This window comes from Aphis gossypii, chromosome 2 (genome assembly GCF_020184175.1).
Source record: "Aphis gossypii isolate Hap1 chromosome 2, ASM2018417v2, whole genome shotgun sequence".
Taxonomy (NCBI): Eukaryota; Metazoa; Arthropoda; class Insecta; order Hemiptera; family Aphididae; genus Aphis; species Aphis gossypii.
In genome coordinates, this window is record NC_065531.1 from 13,456,231 (window position 1) to 13,471,796 (window position 15,566).

Consider the following 15,566-nt stretch of genomic DNA (forward strand, 5'->3'; position numbering starts at 1 on the left):
AATAATTAGGTACCTATAAGTAATCCAGGAATTTTTTTCGGAGGGATCCATAACATCTTTATAGTAATTTTATTGAATTTAGGTCCATCAATAACAAATAATCTATGGTTAGGCGCTATAATAATATTTTTATATATTATGATACAATAAAATAGTGATAATGTGAAAATAGTCAATAGTTAATTTAATTGGTGTTTAAATTATTAATCACTAAAAATTGAAAATATTTATGTTAGTACTAAAAATAGTTATTTTAAATATTTGTATTATAACGAAGTAATTTCAGGGGAGTAAGTCCGGACCCTTGGACCTAAATATTTAAAGATTAAATAATATTACTGTCCGAGTACTTAATTGTGGTATTATAGCATAATAAACATATTACATAGATACATCAATACCTCCAATACCTAAACGTAAACGTAATACGAAGTACATATTATATTATGTATTTGTGTATAAAATATAAAACTATATCAGTAGACAGTAATACACTACGTTTCTGTTGAAAAACACAAAATTTTACACTTCATTAAAATGATTTAATATACGATATAAGAAATTAAATAGGTAATATAGTATAGAAGTATAAAATATGTGAGTTTTTAAAAGTAATTATTATTGATGAAATTTTGTTTCATTTTGAATTTAAAACATAATGTACATACAAGGGTCTTATTAGAAATAAATGTTTACCGAAATATCCAACAAATACTGATATCACTAAAATTGAACCCATGTTAAATATCAATAATGTATTATAATTTATAAGTTATAACAATTTACAAACAATGAAAAGTATCTAAGTGTGTGTATTGTGTATAATATTATTATGTATGTTTGAAAAATTAATCATTTTGTAAGTAATATATCTAAACACAATCATACGTACATATTATATTAACATACATTTAAATATTTAATATCTAACGCGGGTATGTAGTAACATTTAATTAATTAAAAAATAATATTTATCTTTTTGAAATTATTTTATTTACAAAGTTGTTACCGCAGACATAAAAATAACATATATTTTATTTTTATTTTATTTGAAAATATTATATTTTTATTACTTTTTATTCTTATCATTTTTTCAGTTTTGTTCTTTTTTGAATGATAATATGTATTTATATTATATATATTTGTAATTTATTATTACAAAACAGGAATTTTTCGAAATATTTTTGATTTATAAAACTTGAACTTTTGACAGTACTGTACTACTGTATTAGTTTTAACTGTTATGAGTATTTCAACTTTCAAGTTTTGAAGAACGGAGTAGTATGGATTAACATTTTGCGAATTTTTTTGGTTTTCCTGAGCCACTCAAAAGTTTTAAGTCTTTACAATATTGATATTGTTTAAACTACACCAAAATAATTAAAACCATTATTTTTACATTTTAAATATTTAATTTCATAAAAACTATATGTACCTATACATATACTTCAATTATCTATGAAAAAATTGTGCAGATAAACTATTGATATATTTTAGAATGCTTTAAATCCAACTTATCTTGTATTACGTTTTCAAGTTCTAACTATTAAAAATAAAAATTGCTGAAAATTGTAACTCAAAATAATTTTCAAATTTTAGTGAATTTTAATTACAAAGGCGCAAACAAATGTGATTACTGATTATCTATGTATTTTCAATATTTTTAAATTTTTTTAAGTAAAACTTATAAAAATATTTGTACCCAATTTTCATACTATTTAACCCACAACCAACATTTTATTAAACATAAATTGAAAAAACTAAACTCAATTTTTAAATCTTTAAAAATAGCTCAAAAAGACCAAAATATTTAACATTGTAAAATGGCTGCAGATAATTATATAATGTGTATTAATATTTAGGGAAATGTATTATTTATTGAATTCAACTATTGAAAATTTTTTTGAGATATTAATAATCTTACAATTTTTTTACAGAGAGTTTATAATAATACATCACTGGTTTATTTATAATAAAAAAAATACTAAAATATTAGGTATATAAAATATAGATACATTGAAGAATAGAGATGGTTTTAAGTCATGTGTCTCAATTTTGAAGGTTTATCTTTGTCCAAGTTATGTTGTATAAATAGAATAATGTGATTCATATAGGCATCCTTGACCTTCGTCTAACTTGACCATCATCGTAAAACAAAAAAATATACTTAAAATGTATCGATATATTATGGACTATTGAAATATTGAATATTTTGGTTTTGCTTTTTGTGAGTATCTTATATACAATATTTTTCTTTTTGTGAGTATTGTACTCACTATTTTTCTTTATTATTTCGTTTTAAATTTTTAGAAGATATATATTTTATAAGTAAGGTTCTGGACTTCTTGCATTTGCACTTAATTTTTGTACTATTGTTAATAGATTATTCTATATAGTTAAGAGTTAAGACAAAAATGTTTTACGTGAAATGGTGAAATTAAATACAAAGTTTGATTGCATATTTTTGCAATTATCGTCATATTTTATGCAAAGTGAATATTTGAAATTTTTTTAGCATATTAGTGCATTTTAATGTAATATTTTGAAAACCAATTCCGTGTTTGCGTGTTTGCCTATCTGGAAAAATAATAACTAAAAAAAATATCTTTACTTAAGAAGTTTTTTGTTGACTAATAAACGACATTACTATCAACAAACGTACAATATTTGAAACTTAATGGTTATGTATTGATTCAAGATTCTATATTTTACGAAAAACCCAACATCAGTATGTAGTCGGTGTTTGTGTACTCGTATTACGACGATCGTTAATTTGTATCCTTATTAAATGCTCGGAATCGTGTAACTATAGGAACAACGAATTACCTATTTATCTACCATTTTCTCTGATTTTTTTGTTGATTTTTTCTAATTATAAAAATAAGAACTTGGAATTTTAAAGTCATTTTTAAGGTAAGTCTAACTTGATAGCCAAACCTACCCTTATTTTTAATGAATTTCTGATTTTTATTTTCACGAATACCTCGCCACGTCACCTCTTATACATTCATTAATTATTAATCATTATTCATTAACGTATAACTATTCTGTATTTTATATTGACTTTTTGTATAATAATTAATAATAATAAACTAAATAAGTATCAAGTACGTACTACGTATTCTTAAATAGTTTCTCTGTTTGTTTTTCGTAACTGCACGAAAACTTTATAATTACTTTTACATTATCATACGATTTGTGATTAATTAACAGAAATTAACAATGTATATTTTTAAATATACCTAATATAATTATATAACAACATAATCATCAACAATATTATAATAACTGATTACTAAAAGTATAATAAATGCAATGTTTTCCGAAAAAATTAAATCAACCTAACGTACCTAATACTAAAAGGAAAATAATTGATTTTAATATATTATGTACATCAAAAACAATGTTGTTAAATATTATATTTAGTAATATAGCCAATATAGGCTGATGCCTGATAGACGTCTCCACTCAGAACCTTTTTCGTATAGAATATATTTGTTAATACATCATATAATTCAAATTTTACGCATCCATTATAATGGTTCACCCATTGACACTTATGTACAGCGCAACTTTGTTAATCAATTTATTATTTTTATTCCTGTAACAGAATACAATACTTTTATAACTAGTGAGCTAGTCCAAAACTTGAAGATTTTAAACAAGATTTCACGCAAATCATTTTTATAGATAAACATATAGACCACAATTTATTTTTATAAGCATTTGAAGTTTAAATTTTGATAATATCAGGTTATACATTTGAATTTTGAAAGTGGTTTTTCATTTGAAAATTTATAAAATGTTCAATATTATAGTTAAGACTTGAAAACTGAATACAAATTACTGTATAATGTGGTTATATTAAAATCATTAACCAAAAACATAATATATATATATAATAGCACAATTTTTTTAGTGGATATTTAAATTTTAAATTAGGATGAAATTACATAATATTTAAACTATGAATAAAAGGATGTATTCATTATTTAGTTATAATGCAAAAACATTATTATTCACGAGGACTTAATACTTTTACGTACATAATGAATCTTTCTATTTACAATAAATTTATTTTTTAAAAATGTATAGATTGTTTTATAGATAATTAGGTAATACCTATTTATAGTATTTATATTATAACGGTATGAACTTATTCATACACCTACTGTTTTATTATAACTTGATAAAGTGATATTAATTCTAGAGTTAATAATAATAAAATAATACGATCATTGTTTTCAAATTTAATACATCTATGATCCACTAGATATCTACCAATATTGTACGTCTGTAGTTCTGTATATGCGAGAGCGATATTATACCCTCTTACCCGAGCGACTTTTTTCTTTATTGATTATGAATTTTCTATAAGGTTCGGAGATTATATCATTATTTTGATTATTATTTATTTGCCATATCAACGATGTTTTCATGATATATAAATGTATTTTTCATTCAATGAGATTTTATAATTTTGACTATAAATTATTATTAGGTATACTTACTATACAGGTACCTAATATCTGATTAGGTATCTGAATAATTCTTTAAATTTGTTTTTATAAAAACCTTATTTTATATTAAAATTAACTGATAAATACCTATTGGGTATTTAATAGTATTGATAAAAAAAAATATATATTATCATTAAAAAATCTTATTTGTTGCAATAAAACCCCAAAATCTGTACCCATTTTAATAAAAATATATTTTAAAAATATGCAACAATATAATATACTTTATATTATATTTTTATTTAATATAGGTATTTCAGATATAAACTGTTTTTTTCAGATATATCAACAAATTTTCTTTAATCTATCACTTTGACCGCTAACGGTCATCCGTAAATTGTAATTCTCAAATTTTATACAAATGCACGTGACCGCCGGAGACCATAAATGAATTTGATTTATTTACATTTTTAACTTTTCCATGGTGCTACAATAATGCACTAAAATAAGGACCATGGCGTAATGGGAATCATTACAATTTCTTTGATATAAATACATAATACATATTTTTCAATTTTTTTTTTCAAATACATATAACTTGCAAGTGTCCTTATACGTACTTAGTGGCGTATTTGAGAATTCTACCCGAGTGGGGGAAGGGGTCTTCTTAATCTATCCGAAACATTTTTTTAGACATTTTAAATAACAAATCATACTTTATTTACAAAACCAGTTTGTTTTTTTAATACTTGTGAATCTATTAATTACATCATCACAATTTGTTTAAATTGTTCTGTGAATGTTTAAGCAATGCCAAGCCTATAAGTCGATCCTGGCCTATTTTTGATCTCAGCTAAATTGTTAACGTATTGACAAAATAATAAAAGTAGAAAATATGATTAATGTAAGGATATAGCTGATATAGGTAAATAATAAGAAACAAGGAAAAGCCAAAAAGTGGATATGAAGAGTTGAGAAGAGTAATAAACGAAAAGAATAAAGATTAAAATATTTATAAACACTTATAAGTTCAAGAAACATAAAATATGATTTTCAAACATATCTCGGGAGGGGGGGGGGGTGATCACCCCTATCAACTCAAATGCACCACTGCAGGTACGTAACATAATAATATAATATAATTATTGATTTCTATGTAATATGTATAATATTTTATTAAACGTTATGTGGTTAAATATACTCATAGCTGGGATGTTCAGTAGATATATTATTCTATTCTAATATTACACTATTAGACTATCCTGATAGTAAATGGTAGGTAATTATAAATTATTATGACTCATTGACAATAGAAGTCACAATAGTCGAATATCTAATTTCTCGTTATGTCACACAATCGAGTCATCGGTATGACTCAAGTACAGTCGATAAAACTACGGTTATTCAATGACGTAGGTAGTCGAAGTCGAACATTATATTCCTATTAATATTGGTAGATATAATACTATAGACTATAGAGTATGGGCATAGACTTCAAAGACCGCATACAAGTATAAAGACGACCTATTACGCATATATTTCTACAGGTTTTATTATATTTTATATTACCCACGTATAGACGGAATTTAAAACTACAATATTTTAAAATCAATTGATTTGAGATTTTTCCGAGTCGGAAACCGCGAGTCCAGAATTATGTTGGTAATCTATCGATAAAAATCGTTTCCCAGGTACGGGTTTTCACGGTACAGGACGTATACAGAATTTTAGATTCCAAGCCGTTTAGCGAGCAGATAGTTTACGATAGTTTTTTTAGTTTTTTTACGGTAAGACGGTATTGTTGATTGTGCATAATATATATATATGTATTATATAACATAACATTATTATCGTGTGCACCAGTATCTACAATCAAAAACGTATTTGAACCGGCCGGTTCGTGTGAAAATCTCTATTGTCTTTGGCGTACGCGTAAAATCCCCGGAACCGGTCACACTGGCCCACCGTAAAAATCACGTTTCTCTTTTTTTCTCATAATACTTGTTCGTTGACGAAATATTCTTTCTTTTCGACCCGGTGTCTGCCAGCGTTCTTTTCACGTTTTTTAAAATTAAATTTTTTTTACATTTTCTCGTTTGTTTTTTACAAATAGCCAACCAAATACAGGTATTTATGCTCGTTTATCGTTTTTTCGTCACCTTTGAACGGTACGATGGCTGTGACGGCAACTATTGAGTTCTTTGTAAACGTTTATCTCCTACCGCAAATGGCCGAGATGCAAGAGGCATGTCACAATAGCCGGTGTTGTTCCACATGGATTTCCATTACATTATTATTTTCTATTTTTCCGTCACGGTTGTTAGTCCGTCCGATATTGTGACTCTTTAAACGCTATCCCATATCACATATGTTAAAAATTTTAGTTGGGTTTTTTTTTTTTTGATGTCTCAGTAGTACCTATTCATTAAAAAAAAAACAAGTCATTTAAGTGTTGTTTTTGTTTCATTAGTCATGAGTGCTGGAGTTATGTGCTATCGGTGCAACCGATCTGGTCATTTTGCCAGGGATTGCCGTGACAGTGGTTCTGTTAGCAGTGCTACTTTCAGCAGAGGCGGCAGAGGAGGCGGTGGCGGTGGAATTGGTGGCGGAAGTAGTGATCGTGAAACAAATTGTTACAAGTGCAATCGCAGTGGTCATATTGCCCGTGACTGCAAGGACAAAGACAGATGTTACAGGTAATATAATTTTACATTTTTTATAGTTATGAGTTTATGACAAAGCTCAATCTATATTTTACCCATTTTTTGCCTCTTTCCATAATTTACATGCTGTTGTGTAATGTAATGTCAGCTACTAAATCTCAGTAACTGAATCATCATATTGTGATGCTTCTTTGCCATTGTAGAAAAGTTAATTAATATGGTTTTTTTTTTTTTAGTTTTTATCTTTGTTGAATTTTTACTAGATATGTATTGTTAGTCTATTAAATTTTATCCATTTATCTTTATTGAATTTTGTTTTGCTTACAGATTTCCTTAAATCTATTGAACCCATCTTAAAGTAGCATTTTAATGTATATAGGTACATAACAGAAATACATTTCTAAAAGTTTCTATTTGTTTTCATATTCACTATACCTAATATTATATTTCATAATTGAGGTTATGTGGTCATATTTTATTTAATGGGTGTGTAATCAGTCAGGTGTTTAAGGTTTAACATTATTTCTATTGTTGTAGGTTGGTTATATAACTTCATTTTACATTGTATTGGTTTTTCTCTAATAATTTTAAATTGTACTTTGTGTTTGGTACTTCTTTATACAATTTTATTTGTATAAATTCCTATCTGAGTAATAAGTGGTATAAAAATAAATTATTTACATTCAATCTTAATATTTTAAAAACCTGTCAACAATGTCTTACATTAATATCAATATTACAATTAATGTATATTTAATATTTGTAATTAATGTAACTATTGATCATAAATTTATGTCAGAATAATATTTATTTTAATGTAGCAAACAATTCTATTGTAATTACTTTTATGCTGCAGTATTATCTTTAATAATAAATTATTTTGAACAATTTTTAATTAAACCAAGTATCATGGTGAACTTCAGTGAATTTTAACCTATTACTTTAATAAATTAAGTATTATTTACTTAAAATAGTAATGGTAATGGTGTATCTACTTACTATGATTTGTTTAGGTATTTACAAATTTTTTTTCTTATATTTGACATTTTTGTGAAATAAGTAATCTATATAGTAGGTATGTTCCTACTTGTTTTATAATATTATATTTCTCAAACAAAATGTATTGTTTCAAGAAATTTAAAAATTATATAACGTTTTTGTTGAGTTCATTATTCTTGAACTTGTCATTGTATGGTCACAAGTATTTTCAATCGTTTTTTAAATTATTATCTTTTAATACTTGTAATGATAATTTTTAAGTTATAAACTATCTAGTGATTTACCTCACAAATTTTTGTTCCCTGACAAATTGGCATCTATATTCTATATGCCTCTTTGTAAATTTTTTTGACTAAACACATATTGTTTATTTTCAAACATAGTTCAAAATACACTCAAGTTTCATAATATCTTTTTTTTTTTTTATTATAAATATATTTACAATCTGTATCATGTGTACAATAAGCAAATTTGATAAAATATAATAGATACTAAAAATTACATGACATTACTTTCATGAGGAGGGAGACTACTATCCATTGACAGAACCCTTCAGAGCAAATAACTTATTTATTTAGGAGATCTCTACACCAATGTATTTTGAGACGTTTAAAGCTTCATTCAAATGTATATTTTAATAATATTAAAATATTATTAATATTATATCATACATATATATAAAATATGTATGCATTAATGCATTATAGTAAAAATTATAAATTACTGCTTATCTGCTAAAGTAAACAAACATATCTTAATAAATATGTACTTAGTAATTTAATAAAATTAATATTATCAATATAAGTTATCCTTTGTATTCAGTCATTAAAAATAAACTAACATTTTATTTTTATATTTTTAAATAAAAGTATTAATTTTTGAGTGTTTTAATTAAAACCTGACTTTTAGTTGAACATATTTAGGTATAGGTACCATGTATTTTAATTAAATAAAAATGTTTAAATTTATTTTTACAATTTTAGATGTGATGGTGTTGGTCATATAGCTCGTGACTGTTCTCAATCTGCTAGTGAACCATCATGTTACAATTGTCGTAAAACGGGACATTTAGCTCGCGAATGCCCAGATGAACGTGCAGACCGTGGTATGGGTGGTGGAATGGGTGGTGGCAGTAGCAGTTCTACTTGTTACAACTGTAACAAGATAGGTCATTTTTCCAGAGACTGCATGGAAAGCAGGTAATTATCATATTCTATCACATTAATTAATAATTAAATGTGTGCTATTGAATAAATATTAAATAAAAGTACTACCTGTATAATTATGTAAGAAAAAAAAAATTGAAAAGCAATTGATACTGTTTTTAAGAATGAATAATGTAAAATTTATCCCTGAAGAATATTTGGCAACAATTTATTGCTGAATATTCCTATTAAATATCTTATTTTATAAAACAAGTTAAACATGATAGTTATTTAATTATTATTGTATTAATTATCATATTTAACTCTAATTATGTATTTTATATTCATATGTTTTGTAATTCTCTGTATTAACATTTATTGATTTTAATAATAATTTTGTTCTAGAAATGGTGGTTCAGGAAACTATTCGGCCCTTTGTCGTAACTGCAATGTTTCTGGACATATGGCTCGTGATTGCCCAGAGGGTAACAAACAAAGCTGTTATAACTGTGGTGAACAAGGACATTTGAGTCGTGAATGCCGCAAGCGTAACTAGTTCCAGAGTTTTTACACCTAATCTAATTATCACAATTTTCAAATTCGAAGCCAGGAAAAAAACGAGGATAAATATATATCAAGAAAAATTATGATAAAATCTTGTTTAACATTCTTCTATCAATAGTGGTAGCATTTTTTTAAAACAATCATATTGTTCACAATATATTTGTGGAAATTATAAGTTTCTAAATATGATTTTTAATTGAACAAAAAATGTATATTAATAACAAACATAATATCGGAAAATTGTGAAAAACAGTACATCTCAATGTTTATGTTTGTTCTTTGTCAGTGGGCCTGTTTTCTATATATATAAATCAAACATTTATTGTATGTAAGGGATTTGTTATTGTATTGGTCTTGTTTTTTTATTCAATAAAAACCCTGGCTACACCGAGTTTATATTTTAGTATTATTTCTAAGTTACATTTTTATGTAACCTAACAAACATTACAATTTGTTAAAAGTCTTATGCATATTATAGCATTGGCTTTTACTCTTGATTAACTGTCATATTCTTTACACCAATATGACGGTAGGATATTGATTAAATCATTGGAAAATAAATAAAAAAGAAATTAAATATAAAACTAATTTAATAAAATGATCTAACTTTTTATATAATTTGAAGCAAACTTACAAACTGCATTTAAAGTTAACTTGTTAAATCTTGATAAAATTTAGTATTCAACTAACTTGTAGTTCTGTTTTACTTATTTGAAATTATGTTACTTTTGATATATTTTTGTATGTTTCCCTGCAGCGTCCAGACACACTACGATATTCACCAATCCGCTGCATTAAATGAAAATAGAGAAACGGTTACTTATAAAATGCATGTATCTGACGTTGCATCTGGATGCTGCATGGAAAAATAAACCTTTCCTATAATACTTATGCACAATTATATTTAATGATAGTTTGTAATAACTATTAGTTTAAAATTTTATGTTATATAAATGATAAAAAATTTAAATAATTTATCTAAGGGTAGAAGGTTAGAATTATATTATGATATAAAAAAATTGCTATACAAATTTATTTTTATTTATTGATAATATTAATTTTAAATGAAAACATTGGTGATTGCTATTATTTTAAGTTGCAGATGGTAACAGGTTGTTTGTAAGAAATAACAAATTATTTAAATGCTAATTATTAACTTCACATTTTTAAAATCTAATCTTTGTATTATTTAGTTTTTCATATTCTTCAAATATGTTTAATTTTATACCAAATTGAAAAAAAATCTATTTGAAAAATAATTTTTAGTTTTTATTTTAACTTTAAATTTGTTATCTTGATTAAAAATGTAGATTTGTGATAATGATATTAAAACTCAAAATCAGTGTGTATTCACTATTCAGAAAACCTAGGAATCTAAAATTTTTAATTAAATAGAATCTAGGTTATATTTTTCCATTTTCCTTTATTTCAATATACATTTATTTTTTTAACTCATATATTTATTATTTTTTTAGTTAAAACTAAAAACACCATAATAGTTTTTATAATCTGAATATATTACTATATTATTATTTTAATATTATACGAGTAGTCCTCACCAAAAAGTCTTCAAATTGAATATAAATAGTTACTATAGTACTACCATTACGTAGTTAAAATAATATGTAGATTAATTTTAAGATATTACCTAGTTATACCACAAACCTTTTCATATTGTTTTACGGTAGTGGTAAAATGGTATTGACCCATAAGCAGAGTTCGGGTTTTAAAGCATACCTGTGCTTCTTTTTTATATGTAAGATAGAAATCTAATTTTTATATAACATAAATTCGTTTAAATAAACAAAATAATTTCAAATAAACCGATTTATTTTTGCTTTTTTTTCAATTTTTCATATGTTAAACCTATGCTATTGTAATAAAAAATAGTTATTTATAAGAAATGTAAAAACCCAAAATGCGTATATTGGATTAATATTGTTTTTGTTATCGGCTTGTTAATTAAATGTATTAAAAGTATAGATTATCAATCTATATATTATACCAAGCAGTACCTATACAGTACTGGTGAGTGGTGACTGGTCGGTTAGTATGCCTGTAACATTGATATCAACTATTCAAAAAATTTTAGATTTAGTGATGCAAATTGAAACCTCTTGTATGAAAAGTATGCACCGATCACTTCAGTGGATGTAGAGAGTTCGTTTTCTGTGTATAAAAATATTCTGCCGGACAATAGACAGTTTCACTACTAAAAATCTAAGGAAATACATGGTAGTTAATTATTTTTTTAATTTAAATTAATATTTCAATAATGTTTTATTCATTTTTATAACTACTTCGTGTTAATTTTTGGTCATGCTTTTTGTTTTTGCTTATTTTTAAAAATAAATATGCTTCTTTTTTGCTTTTTTAAAACAATCGTATGCTTTTTTAGCTGCTTATTATGCTTAAAATCTGAGACCTATTTATAAGTTAAATAACTATAGGTAATATAAATGCAATGTTTTCGGCATAAATTAAATCAATTTACAATTTACTAATAGTGTGATAAATTACTTCAATCTAGACTCAGCACTTTTTTGCTCCAATACTATTCAATGACACATCGTTGAATTCAAATTTAACACATCTATTACAGTGACTTACTTTTTATACAGATACTAACCTACTGTAACTACAGCTGAGCGGTACCCTCGTGGTCACCTTTTTATAATTTAAACGTTTATAATAAAACATATTTATAGTAAATAATAGAGCCATAAAGGTAATGTAATCTATCTATAATATATTTTAAAAATGTATAAACAATAGTGGTAGGTGTATTAGTATTAGTAGTTCTTTTAGTCAAATAATAATATGATATAATTTTTGAAAATTTGAAAATTCTAATATCTATTTCAATTTTTTATTGCTTCGTTTTGCAGCGCAATTATTGTAGATCATGTTTTTATATTTGATGTACCTACCTCATATTATTGTACCTACCTACTTTCTAATTTTATTGTACGAATTTCATAGACTTACCTAAGTAATTAAGTCTTGATTACCCAGTAAATCTGTCTTGACTGTTATGTTAGTATTTTTTTTTTATTATATTATTAAATTAAGTTTGCTAAATTTTCGTTTATGCGATTTTATTAATTAGGTTTCTGCCATACTACCATTATAATTTGTAAGGTTCCTATAGGTAGACTATATTTGATAAGAAACTTACATTGGGACAGTGGTGGCATGAATTTTTTGAGTCTAAAGTATATTATTGTACTTATATTTTAAATATTTTTGTACAATATATATAATTATTAATTATATGACATTGTGACGCGGTGACGACGGTAGTGTGCTTGTAGGCGACCGCGGTTCACCGGTCTCGATTGAGTATAGGGGGGGACACCACACACACACACGGAAATAAATAACGCACTGGTTTGCTACACGGATGTGTGGGGGTGTGTTTTTATTGTTTTGCACAACGAAGAACAAAAAAAAACAAAAGAAAATAAAAAATGAAAAAAAACCAGAAGTAAGCCGATAGTGTGGCTATACCGTTAGGTGGGTTGTCGAACTTTTTGGTCTACGCTGTTCGACGGTTAACGCAAGAGAGTTCGACCGCCGGCGGCCGGTACTCGTTCAGCACGACCTGTCTTCCCGTCCTGCCTAGCCTTTGGGGCGTTGGTGGGAGAGTCGACAGAACCGTCTTGTCGTAGTCCGTGATGGCGGTTGATAAAGGTGCAGACCGGTCGCTGCGATGCCTGTACTTTGTACTGGCAGCCGTTGCGTACCGTGTCATACTCCCCCCCCAAACCGCCAAACGGGTGTACTTGTACCGGGGTCGGTGTCGTTTTGGGGGTGTGGTGCGGCTTGCGCTACCTCTCGCCTTAGCTTGAGGTAGGCTCGCCTTACCTGAGCAGCACTTAGGACTGGTTTGGTGACCCAATCGGAGTGCAGAACGGTTTGTCGTCCTCCATCTCCGGCAGCCCGTCCAGCAACAGACCTGACGCAGCTAGCCAATCGTCCTCGGAGGGTGCCTCCGGTCGGGTGACTTGGCTTGGTTGCGCCTGGCTGGTGGTTGCCACCGGCTCCTCGGGCGTCTCGCCCTCGGTCGCCGGTATGTCCACCTCCATTGCTGTCGACGTTGACGGTTCGGGTGGAGGTTGGCTGGGGGCCTCGGGATCAGATTCTGGCCTCGGGTGCTTGGCTAGCCGGTGTTGCTGGCTTGCCACGACTCCCCGGGCCTTCATCTTCTCCTTTAGCTTTCGGAACTTTTTACGGTTCCGCTCCAGTTGTGCCTCCGTCCGCTCCTTCACCGTCGATATGACGGGTGCCCCTGACGGTCCTGGTACCGGTGCTGGTTCCTGGATCGTCACGGGGTTGGGGACCCGTACGGCTGCCACCTCGGCCGCCGTTGGTGCTGCCGGCCTCGGCTGTCTTGGCCTCGGCGCTGACAGTCGTGGCGGCCTTGGTGCTGGCGGCCGTGACGACCATCGTCCTGCCGTTTGTGGCGTCCTCGCTGGTGCGGTCGGCGGCCTCGCTGAAATGGTCGGCGGCCTCGCCGATGTGGTCGGCGGCAACCGTGTGGACCTTGGCTGGTATTGCAGGGTCCGCTGGATGTCTGCCGTCCGATCATCCCAACCCCGGCGATAGATGGCCGCTCGCACTGGGTCCTGCAGCAGCTGCTGCGTGGTCATTCTGTTGACCTGGGCGGCTGTCGTCGGCTGGTCCGCTCCCATCAACCCCAGTTGCGCAATGAGGTCGGCCACCTGCTGCCACTTTTCCACGTTTTGGCCGCTCATGTTGTCCGTAACTCCTGTTAGGCGGGGTAAGAGGGGCGCAGCGAACAGAACAAACAACAACAAAAAAAAAAAAAATCTTTGATTTGCATGACGGTGGTGATATAAATTACATTTAAGAAAGAATATAATTCATTTTAATTTTGTCCCGTGGATGCGCGTTTTAGGCAAGACACATGTATTTTCCGCGGTGGCTGCTGGTCGGTCAGGAACACTCCTTTTCCGACTTGCTTCGCCAGCCCTACCGGTCCCCACCACTTTGGTGCGAAACCGGCATGGAAATTACAATGTGCTTTCGATAGGTGGTGTGCTTTGTAGTATACTACATCGCCCTTGCGGAACTTCGCCGGTGTCCCGGTGTTCGCGCTCGGTTGTACCCCTACCTTTTTACTTAAAACTTGTTGTTCCCGCACTACCCTCTCTTCCTGTGTTCCCCCGATACTGTCAGGTGTTGAATTTGACAGTGCCCAATCTCCGGGTCTCTTGCATTCCCTGCCGAGAACGAGGACCGCGGGTGGGTAGCATGTCTGTTCATTACACCTGTTCCGTATCGCGAATAGAATTGAGGGTAGTTTTGTATCCCAAGATTTGTGGTTGCCGTCGATAAGTTGTGCGCGCAAACCTTTTTTCAAATCCTGATTTCGGCGCTCGACTGGGTTGGCCCTCGGATGGTAAATCGGAGTAGTCCAACCCTGTGTTCCCCAACGTTCTAACGCGTTTAGCATCTCGTTTGACACGAATTGGGGGCCGTTATCACTGAGACACACGCGCGGGTAACCGAAACGTGAAAAGAACTCGCGTTCTAGTGTTTCGATTATTGTTTTAGAGGTTGCTGTTCCTAGGGGGTAAGCCTCGGTCCACCTACTAAAACAGTCGGTTGCTACCAGTATGTATGATTTTCCCATACCGGAACGTGGGTATGGTCCCATCAAATCGACACTGATCACTTCCCACGGTTGTCGGGGGGTTCTAGGTTTTATC

General features: G+C 29.8%; 2 protein-coding genes across 2 annotated transcripts; one reads left to right on the forward strand and one right to left on the reverse strand.

Annotated features, from left to right (window-relative positions):
* The first annotated feature begins 6,425 nt into the window (after positions 1-6,425).
* On the forward strand, positions 6,426-10,227 carry LOC114125690 (CCHC-type zinc finger nucleic acid binding protein). Its single transcript, XM_027989456.2, has 4 exons — positions 6,426-6,587; positions 6,931-7,156; positions 9,106-9,321; positions 9,673-10,227. Exons 2-4 carry the CDS (start codon positions 6,933-6,935, stop codon positions 9,821-9,823), a joined length of 591 nt encoding a protein of 196 aa, XP_027845257.1. The 5' UTR covers positions 6,426-6,587; positions 6,931-6,932; the 3' UTR covers positions 9,824-10,227.
* Positions 10,228-13,709: 3,482 nt separating this feature from the next.
* On the reverse strand, positions 13,710-14,588 carry LOC126549534 (proteoglycan 4-like). The gene has a single exon (XM_050198955.1). It carries the CDS (start codon positions 14,586-14,588, stop codon positions 13,710-13,712), a length of 879 nt encoding a protein of 292 aa, XP_050054912.1.
* Positions 14,589-15,566: the final 978 nt, after the last annotated feature.